This window comes from Indicator indicator, chromosome 6 (genome assembly GCF_027791375.1).
Source record: "Indicator indicator isolate 239-I01 chromosome 6, UM_Iind_1.1, whole genome shotgun sequence".
Taxonomy (NCBI): Eukaryota; Metazoa; Chordata; class Aves; order Piciformes; family Indicatoridae; genus Indicator; species Indicator indicator.
The window spans coordinates 16087191-16101330 of record NC_072015.1 but is presented as its reverse complement, the minus strand read 5'-3'; the positions used below and the strand labels follow the sequence as shown (position 1 = coordinate 16101330).

General features: G+C 43.2%; 1 protein-coding gene across 1 annotated transcript in view; it reads left to right on the top strand.

Annotated features, from left to right (window-relative positions):
• F13A1 (coagulation factor XIII A chain) overlaps positions 1-11537 on the top strand; it is a 64463-nt gene extending 52926 nt beyond the window's left edge. Inside the window, exons 11-15 of the mRNA XM_054381799.1 lie at positions 427-580; positions 1156-1443; positions 3981-4141; positions 6249-6385; positions 11393-11537. Of these exons, the coding sequence (XP_054237774.1) occupies positions 427-580; positions 1156-1443; positions 3981-4141; positions 6249-6385; positions 11393-11537 (885 nt within the window). The remainder of the gene's footprint in view (positions 1-426; positions 581-1155; positions 1444-3980; positions 4142-6248; positions 6386-11392) is intronic.
• Positions 11538-14140: the final 2603 nt, after the last annotated feature.

The following is a 14140-nucleotide window of genomic DNA, read 5'->3' as shown; positions in this document are numbered from 1 at the left end:
AGAAAATGGCCTCACATTCCACAAGGGAAGGCTTTGGCTCAAAATTAGAAAAAAATGTCTTCATGGAAAGGGTTAATCAAGCCCTGGGACAGGCTGCCTACAGAAGTGATGCTGTCCTCCTCCCTGGAGGAAGGTTGTAGCGAGGTGAGTGTTGGACATAAGGAAATGGCAACAAGTTCTGTCAAGGGAGGTTAAGTTAGACATTAGGAAAAGCTTCTATACAAAAATGATTATCAAAGACTGGAATAGGCTGCCCCAGGAAGTGGTTGAGTTACCATCACTGAACATATTTAAAATCTATCTAAGTACTCAAGGATATGATGTGGTAGAGTTAGATAATGGTTGGACTTGATGATGTTGAAGGTCTTTTCCAAACACAGTGATTCAGTGATTCTGTGGTTCAATCCTTTTTCATTTCATTCTTAGGTGAATGGTGATATTATTTACTTAAGAAGGGAGAAAAATGGAACCCAAGTGATAGAAAATATTGACACAACCCATGTTGGGCAGTTGATTGTGACCAAGGAAGTTGGAGGGGATGGAATGATGAAGATTACTGAGGACTACAAGTTTCAAGAAGGTAACCTGAAGTGGCATGGGCCCATACCAATGTATGTTTGCCTCAGTTAGATCTTGGATGGTGGATTTACAAACCCCTGGCACTGAGGGAGCTTCATGAAAAGCTGCCAAAGTACCCTCTGGAACATTTTATTTGTAACTCTACCACAGAAACACGACAGATGCCTTGATGAGAGCACAAATTTTGCTGCTCAGAAATGCTTTGGACTGAGTTAGCTGTAGTAAAAACAAAAGGTGGTTCTGGAGTAACTCAAACCATTCAAAACAATTTAAGGCTTTTTGTACAGCTGTTTAGATGTGTCTTACTGAGGCCAAATGTTTGCACAGAGTAAATCAGTGTTGCTTCATTAGTACCAATTAAGCTACATCGGCTTATCTGAGGCGGCTTGAATCTTTAGCACCAGGTCCCTTGAAATCTGTGAAGCTCTCTAGATATCTTTACCACAGGAAGGTTTGCTGTCCTCATCCATTCATTTCAGCTACCACAAACTATGGAAGATGCACCCTTGTGATTGATGAATGGGCTAATTCAGGACCCTTGTTTCTTCCCTAAACTTTATTAGCTTCTATTTCTAGGCTCAGAGGAGGAGAGACTGGCTCTTGAGACTGCTGTGATGTATGGTGTTAAAAAGCAAACCACCCAAGAAACCACGTATCAGCCACAAAAGGACGTGGACATGGACTTCCAAGTGCAAAATGCAGTCCTTGGCAGTGACTTTAAAGTCACCATAACTTTCAGGAACAGAAGTCACAACTATTACACTGCTACTACCTTCCTTTCAGGCAACATTGTGTTTTATACAGGAGTGACAAAAAATGAATTCAAGAAACACTCCTTCAGTGCAAAACTGGAACCCTCTTCATGTAAGTTGTTTTCAAACCTGTGAGCTTTTCTTCTCTGCCATTAACTGCCATCAATGTCTCTACCCCATGCAATGCTACAGGCTTGGGAAGTGTAGCTGGAAAACTACCCGGTGGAAAAGGACCTGGGAATGTTGGTCAACAATCAGTTGAGTATGAGCCCAGCATGTGTCCAAGTGGCCAAGAAAGCCAACAGCCTCTTGGCCTATATCAGCAACAGTGTGGCCAGCAGGACCAGGGAAGTGATTGTTCCCCTATACACAGCACTTGTGAGGCCACACCTTGAGTATTGGATTCAGTTTTGGGCCCCTCATTATAAGTAGGACATTGAGGTTCGGGAGAATATCCAGAAAAGGGTAAAGGGTCTAGAGCACCAATCTTGTGAGGAGTGGCTGAGCAAACTGGGGTTGTTTAGCCTGGAGAAATAGAGTCTGAGAGGAGGCCTCATTGGTCTCTACAATTCCCTTAAAGGAGGTTGGAGTGAGGTGGGGGTTGTCTTCTTCCAAGTAAAAAGAAATAGGACAGGAGGAAATAGCGTCGAGTTGTACCAAGGGAGGTTTAGGTTGGAGTTGAGATAAAGTCTTTCCTGAAAGACTTCTCAAGCACTGGAACAGACTGCCCAAGGATATGGTAGAGTCATCATCCCTGGAGGGATTGAAAAGACATGTAGTTGTGGTACTGAGGGACATGGGTTACTGGTGACTTGCCAGTGTTGGGTTAATGGTTAAACCTGATGATCTTGATGGTCTCTTCAAACCTACATGATTCTGTGATTCTCGGTTCATTTGCAACTGTGTGAGAGTACTCTGTCAGAGGTGTGAAGGGAAGATACCTTCTGAGGCACTCAACAGAATTTATGAGCTTCATTCATGGCAAGGAGCATGTATATATATAACAAAAAATTACAATACAGTAAAGATGTGTCAAAGGCATTCTTCCAGCACCTGCAGGAAGTGAATGCCTGATGACTTTCAGAATAATGATTAAAGGAATTGTGTGGGTTGAAAACAACTTTGAGGATTTGAATAGCTTAAACCTTCCAATGGCTTCAAAGGTGCTCGTTTCTACTCAGTTATATTTAGTTTAATCTATTTTTTGAAAGGCAGCTCAGTGTTGTGTCTCCCTTGGCTTTCCCAGGTACACTAAGTGGTACAGGGAACTTACCAGAACAGTCAGTGGTAAGGAAATTGAATTCTATAATTTTTTCCTTCCTATGTGAATAAATTTAAACAAAGAAGTTCCTCTTTCCTTCTACTAGAAAGTACATTTCTCACAAAATCCCAGCATGCTAGGAGTTGGAAGGGATCTTGAGAGACCATCAAGTCCAACCCCCCTGATAAAGAGATCAACAAGTCCGACCCCCCTTGTCCTGTCACTGGCAACCATTAAAAGATTCTGTCCCCATCGTCTTGCTCCCCACCTCTTAACTATTGATCAACACTGAGAAGCTCCCCTCTCAGCCTGCTGGATAGCAATAGTCATCAAAGTTGCAGACAGGAGATCTTGATATGTTTACTAGAATTGTAACTAATATTCATATAGGCAAGAGCCCCAGGTCTGTATATTCTCTCTGGTCATTTACAGTAGGTCTGCTTCTCTGCATCACATTCTCACACCATTGTTGGTCTGGGAATTGCAGTTCAGCATGGTTCAAATTAATGATTCTCTGCATCTCAGCTGTCTAGCCTAGGTGGATTGCTCCATTGCCTCTGGAGGGCATGCTGCTGACAGGAGGATCTCTTTGCTAAATTTTTCAGGCAAATCCAACATAGGACAAAGACAGGTATCTAGACACGTCCTAGAGAGCAAGTGGTCTCTCATGTAGCCTGAATGAGCTCACACCTATCACTGGCATCCCTGGCAGCATCCTTCTGCCAGGAAGAGAGACAGAGAAAGCATAGAAATCAAGTAAAAGTGCAAGCATTTTCAAGGGTGAATACCCAAAAGCTGGTTTGGACCTTTGTGCCCAGTAGCTATGTATTGCCAGTCTTGGTTTTCAACTATTTTGTGCTTGAAAACCTTCAGCAGATACCTGGACCCATGCTGATGGGAAATGGGCAGACATTGTGCACAAACCCAGCCTGTGCCCCAGAGAGCTCGCAGTCTAGATGGAAAAAAGACAAGATAAGAGGGGAAACATGAGGAAAAAATATTTTACTGTGAGGGTGACAGAACATGGGAACAGGTTGCCCAGGGGGATTGTGGAGTCTCCCTCTCTGGAGATATTCAAGATCTGCCTGGATGCTCTTCTCTGTGACCTGGTATAGGTGATCCCGATCTGGAATGGGGGATGGACTAGATGATCTTTTGAGGTCTGTTCCAACCCCTAACATTCTGTGATTCTTTGATTTTGTGATTCTGTGAATGGTGAGGTAAAGAAATGAAGATAGTTCAGGCAGTCAAAGTCAAAGTCATTCTTTGGCAGTGGGCCTACTTCTTTTCCAAGTCACTCATGTAACTGGCACTGGCCACACTGGGAGGTGCACTTAGCTATTAGATTGCTTCAGATTATTTTTTTTCTTTCCTATTTCTTCTCTCAGCCAGTGCCTTCGATGTTGCCATCAAAGCAAATGAGTACTTGAGTGATCTGCTGGACCAAGCCTCCTTTCATTTCTTTGTGACTGCACGGATCAATGAAACAGGGAAGATACTGGCCATGCAGAAGGCAACAGCCCTGGTAATCCCAGGCCTGAGGATCAAGGTAGCTCAAGGCTGAGGTGGAGAGGTGTTAACCACCATGATGCACATGGGCTGTTCTCTACAACACTGTTACACTGACTTCTGAAATTGGGAGGGGTGTGTGTGTGCTCATTAGACTTTTAGTTTAACATGGACCTTATAAAGTAGAAACTGGGTGGAGTGCACAAGTGTGTGTAGGTATGTTATATATTGTACTGAGTATCTCCACATTAAAGGCTGAGAATGAGCATCACCAGTAGTAAAGAATTGAAGTGATCTTGGAGAAAGGAGAGGAACAGGTCTGTCGAAGCTGGAGAAACTCAAAGGGTAAGAGTAGTTACTCAAGTGACTGAAGTCTTTAACTTCTTCAGTATTCTGTTCTGTTTGAAGCAACACAGCACAGAAGCCTCTTGCTGGAGAATGAAGGACACTGCCACTGAGGTGACTTTGTTTGGAAAATTCCTGCAGGTGTTATGGAAAACTCCTCCAAACTTGGACAGGCAGCATCCATTTGGGACCATGCTTTCAGGGTTGTTGGACAGGGCTCTGAGCAACCTGCTGTAGTTGAAGATGTTCCTGCTAGCTCTAGGGAGGTCATATTAAATGACTTTTAGAGATTCCTTCCAAGCCAACCCAGTCTGTGATTCTGTGATTTCAGGGCTTTACTGTCACTCTGTGACACTGCTGTTAGTGGAGTTCTCTGGAAGTCAACCATTTCTGCAGATGGTGGCATGATACCTATGAAAATTGAGAAGTATAACATTCATGATGGGATAAGGATCTTATGTCGTGTCAGTCAGGGCTGAGATTCAGAGTTCTCAACTCATAATGAGGCATCCAAATAAATTGTCTCATTTTCAAAAGTACTGAGCTTTCATCTGTTTTGAATGATGTCATTTGGGTTTGATTTTGTCCTAATATTGAAAAAAAAAATAAAAATCAGAGCATCTGTTCAGGAAGCTTGAATGCAGTTCCTTAAAATTCAGGACCTTGAAAGAAATCTGTTAATAGACCTTCTTTGCTCCTGTATATGTATTTGAACCAATGCTCTAGTTTCTATGTGATAATTTCTGTAGCAACCACAGCCTTTAGCTTATTTAAAAAGTAGATCATAACTGCCGTGAAGCTTGGCAAAATACTCCACTCTGATCCATGGTCTATAGAAATGTCATAATGATCTGATCGGATTACTGGTACTTTCAAACAAGAGTTTTTTGGTTTACTGAGCGTTCTAGAGAGGAGGTAAAAAAGACAAATAAACTCTACTTCAATAGTGAAATTTTAGAAGCTGAAAGTTCTTCCAATTCAGTACTTAAAAAGAACATTTTATACAGCATCCCCAATTTCAGCTTCAAAACAGTTTATTCTCCCTGCTGTTATGATGAAAGGATGTTTAGTATCTAGCAGAGGTTGTCCTCCCATAACCATTTTTTCTACTAAAACTGAGTTTGTGTCTTCTTTTCTTCTTTGTGATGTGTAAAAATATGCAGAAATTTTAATACCTGGGTTTTTTAAAGAGCATGAGTGTGCATGTGTCTATTCCTATGTATAGGAAACCTTGATTTATTGCTTTGTAAGAATTCTGAGGAAGCTTATCTCATGGAATCATACAATCATAGAATGGTTTGTCTTGGAACAGACCTTTAAAGGCCATCTTGCTCAACCCCTCTGCAGTGAGCAGGGATATATGCAACTAGTAGATCAGGTTGTTCAGAGTCCCATCCAAACTGACCTGTGATGTTTCTAGGCATCTACCACTTCTCTGGGCAACATGGGTCAGGGTCTCACCACTCTCAGTGTAAAAATTCTCCTTCTCATATCTAGTCTGACTCTCCTATCTTTTAGTCATGCTTTGTCCTGTCACAATAGGCTCTGTTATAAAGTCTGTTCCCATCTTTCTTATTTGTCCCTTTCAGTACTGAAAGGCTACAATAAGGTCTCCCTGGAGCCTTCCCTTCTCCAGGCTGAAACCCAAGCTTTCTCAACCTCTCCACAAGAAGAGGGGTTCCACCCTTGGATCATTTTTGTGGCATCCTCTAGATCCACTCCAACAGGCCCAAAGGTTGTACACCATGGGGAATTTTATTGTTGTCATCTTGTGGAGTTTTGCCCCTTTCCTTGTCTTGCAGACCCAAGGCGAGATGGTAGCTGGTAAGCAAATGTCTGTGACTGTGGAATTCACCAATCCTCTGACACAAACCCTGGAGAACGTCACACTTCGCCTTGAGGGACCTGGTGTGCTGAGAACAATGAAGAAGGAGTTCAGGTAGGGAAGAAAGCACAACTAGTTGGGAGTTCATCCCCTGCTTGTTCATAAGGAAGAAGCTCAGGGAAGACACTTAACTAATGCTGTGCTGTGTAATTCAATTCAAACACTCTCACCTCACGTTAATGTTCAATACACAGGGGAGCTATAGGTCTCAATAGTCAGAAGTCAAGCTGTCCAGAGAGCCTGTGAGAGTATTTCATCTGCTCAGTACAAGTACTGGAGGAAGAGGTAGTGGTTGTGGGTAGTTGCTAATGTAGCCTGAGTTTGCTTTTTCACTGTATTACATTATTTTTAGTGCTTGACAATAGCACCTACAAGTTGCTATCACAGAAAGATTTATCCTGCACATGAAGCGTTTACTGCCACTCACTGGGTATGTGGAGCTCACATCCCCCACTGCTTTTCAAGCAGGGATTTTCTTCATTTGTGTTAATTGTGATTACACAAGATATTCAGGTACTTCAGATGATCTCTGCAAGCTTATGTCAAAGCATAAAGTGTGTATTAGGTGCAGCATAGCTGTCAAGGGTTAGTGCTGGACTGGCCACTAGGTGAGAGACAGAGGCTCTCTATGAACCCCACTCCCTTCCCAAATGGAAGAGAAAGGGAATAAAGGAGAGAGACTGATGGGAAAGAAGATAAATGGAAATGAAAGAAAATGAAAACAGCTTGAAGGGTCAGAGTAACAATAAAACTAAATAGATACAAACCAATATCCAACCTAACCCCTAATGGCAATGACATCACTGTCACCTCCGATACTGGGGGGGCAGGCCCTAGGAAAGTCCCAAAGAGGATTCAGCTGTGGATAAGAACTGGATTCAGGAGCTGGACTTTGGAAGCTGGATCCAGAAATGTGCTGGTTGGGAGAGAAGGCAGAATAGACACAGCTCTTCTCTGACCCTGGCCATTGAAGAAAGAGGCTTGAACCTGGTGATCCCTCAGCTTTATCCTGAAAAGGATGATGTCCATGTACTGGAACCCCTTGTTGGTCAGTTTAGGGTCACCTGTTCTGTCTGCTCCTCCCTGCAGGTGCCACCTCTGACTTCTTTCAGCCCAGGGTGGCACACAAGACTTAGCAGTGCTGTTGGTCTGCACAGGAGCAAGTCTAAGCAAGAGCCTTTCTGCATGCCAGCCCATGGCAGTAGCTCTAACCATCAGCATTATTAGCGCTGGAAGCAGCCACTGTCGGTGAGAACATTCAGAAAGCATCATCACTGAGCAGAGACTGAGCTGAGAAGTCAAATCACTGAACAGAATTGATTATGCTCTATCTCAGATCAAGGCACACCCTCACGTTCCTCAGCTCTGCTCCTCATCCTGACACTGTGGTAGCCATATGCAAAGGAAGTTTTTCACCTAAGCTCTCTTTCCTTTTGAGTTCAGTTTTATAAGCTCAATATTAGCCAGTTCCAAGATAGGTAACTGAAATCCTTGGAAAAATTCTGCAGCTGTCTTAGGCAGCCAAAGCAATGCCATCTATCAGTACCTCTGCTGATGGTCCCCAGGAGTGTGCAGAAGGAGTCTGAAAAATTGCCTGTGCTTCAGCAGCTGCATAAACTCTCAGCATTATCTGCAGCTTGGAGAGCAGGTCTGAGCCCAGCTGCACCTGGGCCAGGGATAAAAAGATCAAACCCAGTCTCCAGAGTGGAGCTGGATAGAAAAATGACTGTGAAAGGACATCATAGTATGCTTGATTTTGCACATGTTATGTCAGAGGTTCTGCTGAACGTGACTCAGCATGCTTCACATGAGTTACACAAGCTGCAGCACCAAGCCTGCATTGCTGCCCAGCCCTGCCAGCATCACCCATTATTCTGCATCCTTCTTGAGCCAAAAGCTGCTCTCACCTTCAAGGATGCAGGAGCTGTCAGGTGCATCAAAGGCATAGGATTGAGGGAGAAAAATGACTCATGGAACATTCTCCTTCATGGTCGTTTTCCTTCAAGTCACTATGCTTTCAGAAGTGCCCTTGGAATTGTTTAAAATGGAAATGGATCAGCTTACTCAGGTTAAGCATTAACTCCTCTGAGATGAAGGAAGGTTTCAGGTTACAGAGGACAGAGCAGGGGGCAGTTGTAGTTTATTTAAATAATAATTGCATTTGCCCCCATGCATTCAGAGTGATAAATAGCTCTGGCATGATGATGGCTCAGCATATCACATAGAACCATTCATCACTGAATTCTCTCCAAGGAAAATCAGATCAAGGTGGCTTTACTCCATTTACAATCAAACCTATTCTAGGTTTTCTTCACCCTTCCACTCCTTCCCTGTCCATCAGGAACTGTTACATATAGGCTGTGGCTTTTATAGTTCATGGTGGGGATGAGACTCTGTATTTTGAAGGGAGTTTTTTTCTTCATCATTCCCAAAACAGGTATGGGTGAGCCAACTTCTGAGAATGAAGTGGGGGTTCAGTGTTCACCATTCATAAAGACTATGTATCTGAAAGGAGATTTGAGTGAGGTGGGGGTCAGCCTTTTCTTCCAGGTAACAAGCAACAGGATGAGAAGAAAGAGTCTCAGGTTGTGTCAGGGGAGGCTTAGGCTGGACATTAGGAAAGACAGTGAAAGAGTGGCTAAGCCCTGTAAGGGGCTGCCCAGTAAATCTTCAAAAGCATGTAGATGTGGTGCTGAGGGACATGGGATAGCGGTGGAACTGGCACTGTTAGATTAACAGCTAGACTTGATGATTATTGTGGTCTTTTCCTGTCTTAAATATTCTATGATTATATGATCACAGATGTATAGATGTTTATATAGAGAGATATTAGCCTTAGACACATGAGGAGCATGACTCATGAAAAGAAATCTTGGGCAGCAGCAATTCCTACATGGGACATAATCTTTGCATGATAAATGAGAATTCACCAGGAATGTGGTAATAGGATTTTAGCCAAGCATGCATTCATACTAGCAGGTAAGTCACTTCAGATGTTTCTACATGACAAAGCTCAGCTGGTGTTAGTATTTGTAGAGAGAAGGAAGTTGATTTAGCAGTAGGACAGTAGAGAAACAGGAAAAGGTGAGTTTGGTTTCCCAGTACAGATGTTGCCTTCCTGTGCACACATTTATATACCCTAAATCAGAGATGGTAGCACTGTGAAGATGTGCTCTGGTAATCTTCATCCTTAAGAGAATTTGGCTCCCAGGTGCTCAAGAAATTAAACCAAACCTTGCTGCATAGCAAACTTCTGTAATATCTTCTTCACTTTTCACACAGATAATCCCATAAACTCTCAATTTCAAAAGGTATTTAAACATGTGAAGCAATCAAAGTCATTGCTTATGGAGTCTCCCCTGGAGAGATTCCAAACCTGTCTGGACATTATGATCCTGGACAGGCTGGAGAGCTGGGCAGGGAGAAATTTGATGAAGTTCAAAAAGGGCAAGTGTAGAGTCTTGCACCTCAGAAGGAACAACTCCATGCACCATGGGGACAGACCTGCTGGAGAGCAGTGAAGGGCAAAGGGACCTGGGGATCCTGGTGGATGGAAGGTTGACCATGAGCCAGCAATGTGGTCTTGTGGCCAAGAAGGCCAATGCCATTCTGGGGTGGATTAGAAGGGGTGTGACCAGTAGGTTGAGAGAGGTTCTCCTCCCCCTCTACTCTGCATTGGTGAGGCCACATCTGGAGTATTGTGTCCAGCTGGGGCTCCCTACCTTGGAGGAGACTGAGAGGTGACCTCATCAATGTTTATAAATATGTAAAGGGTGAGTGCCAAGAGGATGGAGCCAGGCTCTTCTCGGTGATGCCCAATGACAGGACAAGGGGCAATGGGTGGAAGTTGAGGCATAGGAAGTTTCATGTAAATATGAGAAAAAACTTTTTCACCATGAGAGTGACAGAACAGTGCAACAGGCTGCCCAGGGGGGTTGTGAAGTCTCCCTCTCTGGAGATATTCAAAACTCACCTGGATGTGTTCCTGTGTGATCTGGTGTAGGTGACCCTGCTCTGGCAGGGGGGGTTGGACTAGATGAGCTCCAGAGGTCCCTTCCAATCATTCTGTGAAACTCTGAAAAATTTATAGGACACTTATGAAAATGAGTGAAACACAAAAAATTGGAGATGTCCACCTGCAGTTTCTCTAAGTTGTGGGCCAATTTGAAAGCACTGACTGTAATAAAAATGTATATTTTTATATATTTTATAATTAATATCTTGGGCAGTGGTATCTTCAAACGCCACCATAACTTATTTACAAAATAAGTATTCACAGGTTCAATTATTTGGTTGTGGGTTTTACACTGCACATATAAAGACAGTTAAATTATTTAAGCACAAATCTAACCTTTCCAATATGGCAATTCAAATTGGACTTACAGGTGCTGTGATCTGTGGTTTTCCCACAACTTGCTCCTCTGTCTGGTATCCTCCCAGATGCTGTGGCTGTAATTCAAGTAGTCCTTGGCTCAGAGAGGGCTAGGCGCCTCTCTCTTGTCATGTCCAGTCGCTGAGCTGTAGCCTTTTCTGGGATTCAATTCCCTTGGAGCTTTTCCCCTCTCTGCCTTGGTCCAGGTGCAAGGCCTGGGTGAAGTTGTTGGTTTGCTAGAGCAGATTCTTCAGCTGCTACTCAGGCAGGATTTGGCTCTAGTTGCTTGCTGGGAGAGAACAAGGCAAGCTACCTGACTTCTTGGCTGGTTTAAATACTGTCCCAAGACAATTAATGCCCTTTGGTAACACAGAACCCTGATAACTGGACCTCTAGGATGGGGCATACCCAGACATGGCCAGGGCCACACACAGTTCACAGCTGTGTTACAAAGTTAATTGCATGTGCTATGTGTTTATCTGGAGCCCAGGAAGTGTCCAGGTTTGCACATTCCCAGGTGCTCACAATGTTAATCACATGTGCTATACATTTACCTTGACCATCTGGACCCCAGGAACTGTCCAGGTAAGCACATTCCCAGGTGCTTAGCCCATTGTCTGGGTTAGGGCATGTTTGGGGGTTTGACCCTTCAGCACACCGACTGACCAACCTTTCCTTGTTCCTTACAGGCAAATCCCAGCCAACTCTACCTTGATCTGGGAAGTAAAATGCACCCCCAGACAACCAGGGCTACGGAAGCTGATTGCAAGCTTGAATTGTGATGCTTTGAGGCATGTGTATGGTGAGCTGAATGTCCAGATTCAAAAACCATGAAGCAAGGTGATGCCTTCACCTCTCATTTTGGTCAATCTTGTGCTGAACACAATTTGATTAACTAATTGGTAAGACTGGGGAGAGAATGAAGAGGCACCTGCATATTGAAGGATTTAAAACGTGATACATGCAATTAAAGGCAATTCTAGGCCATGTTAGTCCTATATTTCACTTGTAGTTGTGATATATCGCTTTAGTGCTGCAAGTGAACCTGAAAAGCTCCATTCACCAAAGTAGTCTGAACTTTAATTTTAATTAAGGCCTGATATTTCACTGAAAAAAAAAAATCCACCACCAAAAACTTCTGATAGTCCAACTTACAGGAAAAAAAAAAAAAAAACATCTGGTCTCCAACAGGTCTGGTTTCCTATCAGTAGAAATTCTTGGTGCCCTCCACAGAGCGGCAGTGATCTAGTTTGATCACTGGAACTTATCTTTACGCTAATCTAGCTCTATCTGTGCTTGTGGTTGTACCAAGATGCATGTTTTGGGAATTTGTCTCCTTGTACACCAGATCCAAATCCCCTTTGCAGCTGTAAAAGTTTACTCTGCTGATTGCTTAGAAGTTTGTTGGGTTTGTTGTCCTTTAAAAAGCAAACAACTTGAGCTAATTTAGGGAAGTGTTATAAAGATGATGCTCCAAAGCTTCTGCTGCCTAAACAGTTTAGTTTATAGGAAGACATTTTCCTCTACTAAGATAAGCTATTATAAACCCCACTGCAACATACTAGTGAATTATTTTCTGCATTTCAACATAAGGTAGCCACAGTTTTTTGCATTATAAAACAATACTTTGTGCTCCTATCAGCTAGCTATAGAAGTGTTTTTAACTAATAAAACTGACTCACAAAGCTCTGTTGGCCTCATCAGCATTCCTGGTGCTCAAGAAAAAAATGTCTTTGCATTCAGAGACACTTAGCATTGGGGAAGTGTCATCATCTAACTTCAGATAAACTCTCATCCTAATGTGGTTACAGCTGAAGGTATGAACTTAGGCAAGTGAGAAAAATCATTTTGAGGAAAAGGGAGTGAAAGAAGACTTCAGGATGTGGGTGATCAGGAACATAAGAAATTAAAATAAATATTAAGTATCTTATTGGTATCTTGCTAGTGAAACTGTGTAACATCTTTTTCTGGGAAACAGCATTTTGTTATCTGGACTCCCAAAACCCCACAGAACTAACAGTCCGGGTGAAGGCACTGCATTCATCTTTGCAGTACTTTGACTCCTTCCTAGTGCAAACAAAGATATGAGCTCCTTCTCTCTCCATTCATCATGTTTTCCACAGTGCCTTCCAGCCCTACTTAGCCTCTTCAGCATGATCATGAGGCCACCCCAGTCTATGCCATGAGCTTTGCTGACCATTCCTCCTCTTTCTCTGCAGTGTTGCAGAGGTCCCTGTCCAATCTCTCCACGCAGCCCCAGGGGTGCACTGAAATACTTCTTGCATGAGAATTATCATCTGGGATGGAGCACTTTGGGTCTGGTGCTCATTTTGCTGGATTCCCTGGGGCTGGTGAATGTAATATGCAGAACACTTGCCTGGGTTTTAAAGACCTGCTTACTTCTTAAAAATAACTTTTTAGAAAACAATTCTGCTTTACCTTCTCCCCTAAGCCAGACAATTCACTCATGTCCTGAGCTATATATATCACTTCTCCTCATGCTTTCCTAATAACAACAATGGCATTTTTCTGGGGAAGGTGCCTTGCTTCTTCTCCTTCTTCTCCTGCAACTTATTTCCTCATGGGATCATAATTCTCTGTAATATCTTCATTGATTTCTTCTGGAAATGTTAATAAAACTTAGTTCTTTATAAACAGTGATCTGTAAATGTAAACTGTCAGGACTAGAAGGAAGGGACTAGTGATTTTTGCAAGTTCATGGAATCCTAGAACGGTTTGTGTTGGAAGGGACTTTCAAAGGCTGTCTACATCTACTCCAACCCCCCTCCAGTGAGCAGAGACACCTTTAACTAGATCAGGTTGCTCAGAGCCTTGCCCAACATGACTCGGAATGTTTCTAGGGATGGAAACTTCAGTTTCCAAGTTGAAACTGAGATGCTGCAAGACTGACTGATTCTCCAAACCTTCTGAATATAAGTTTTGCCCCCTAAAGTAGTTCATAATGCCCACAATGAACTGACCAAGAAGAGCAATGCCTGCTACCAAGTAACCATCACTGACTGGCCTACAGCCCTGAGTATGGAGCCTTGTGTCCACCTATGGCTCTGAGTATGGAGCCTTCTGTCCAACCCAGCACACTGGAAATATGTGTTGTGGTCCCAACTAAGGCTATGCCTTCACTACTGGCATGACTACTGCAGAACACTGCAAGGCTACCACCTGAATCTGCCCCCAGGCTCACATACACCTTCTCATCCTCCCATCCAAAGACTTTAACATCTCACTTTCAGATGGTGAACCTGCCAGCAAGGTTGCTAAACAAAAGGCAAGTGTCCTGTATGAGGAAAATGTCTGTTTATAACCTCATTCTGCAGAACACAAGAGCTCTGGAAAAGGTTTGTTCATGGCCACACAGCAAAGTCACAGCACTGAAATGAGCACCTGCATGCTCAAACCACTTGAGTACCTGCATCCAG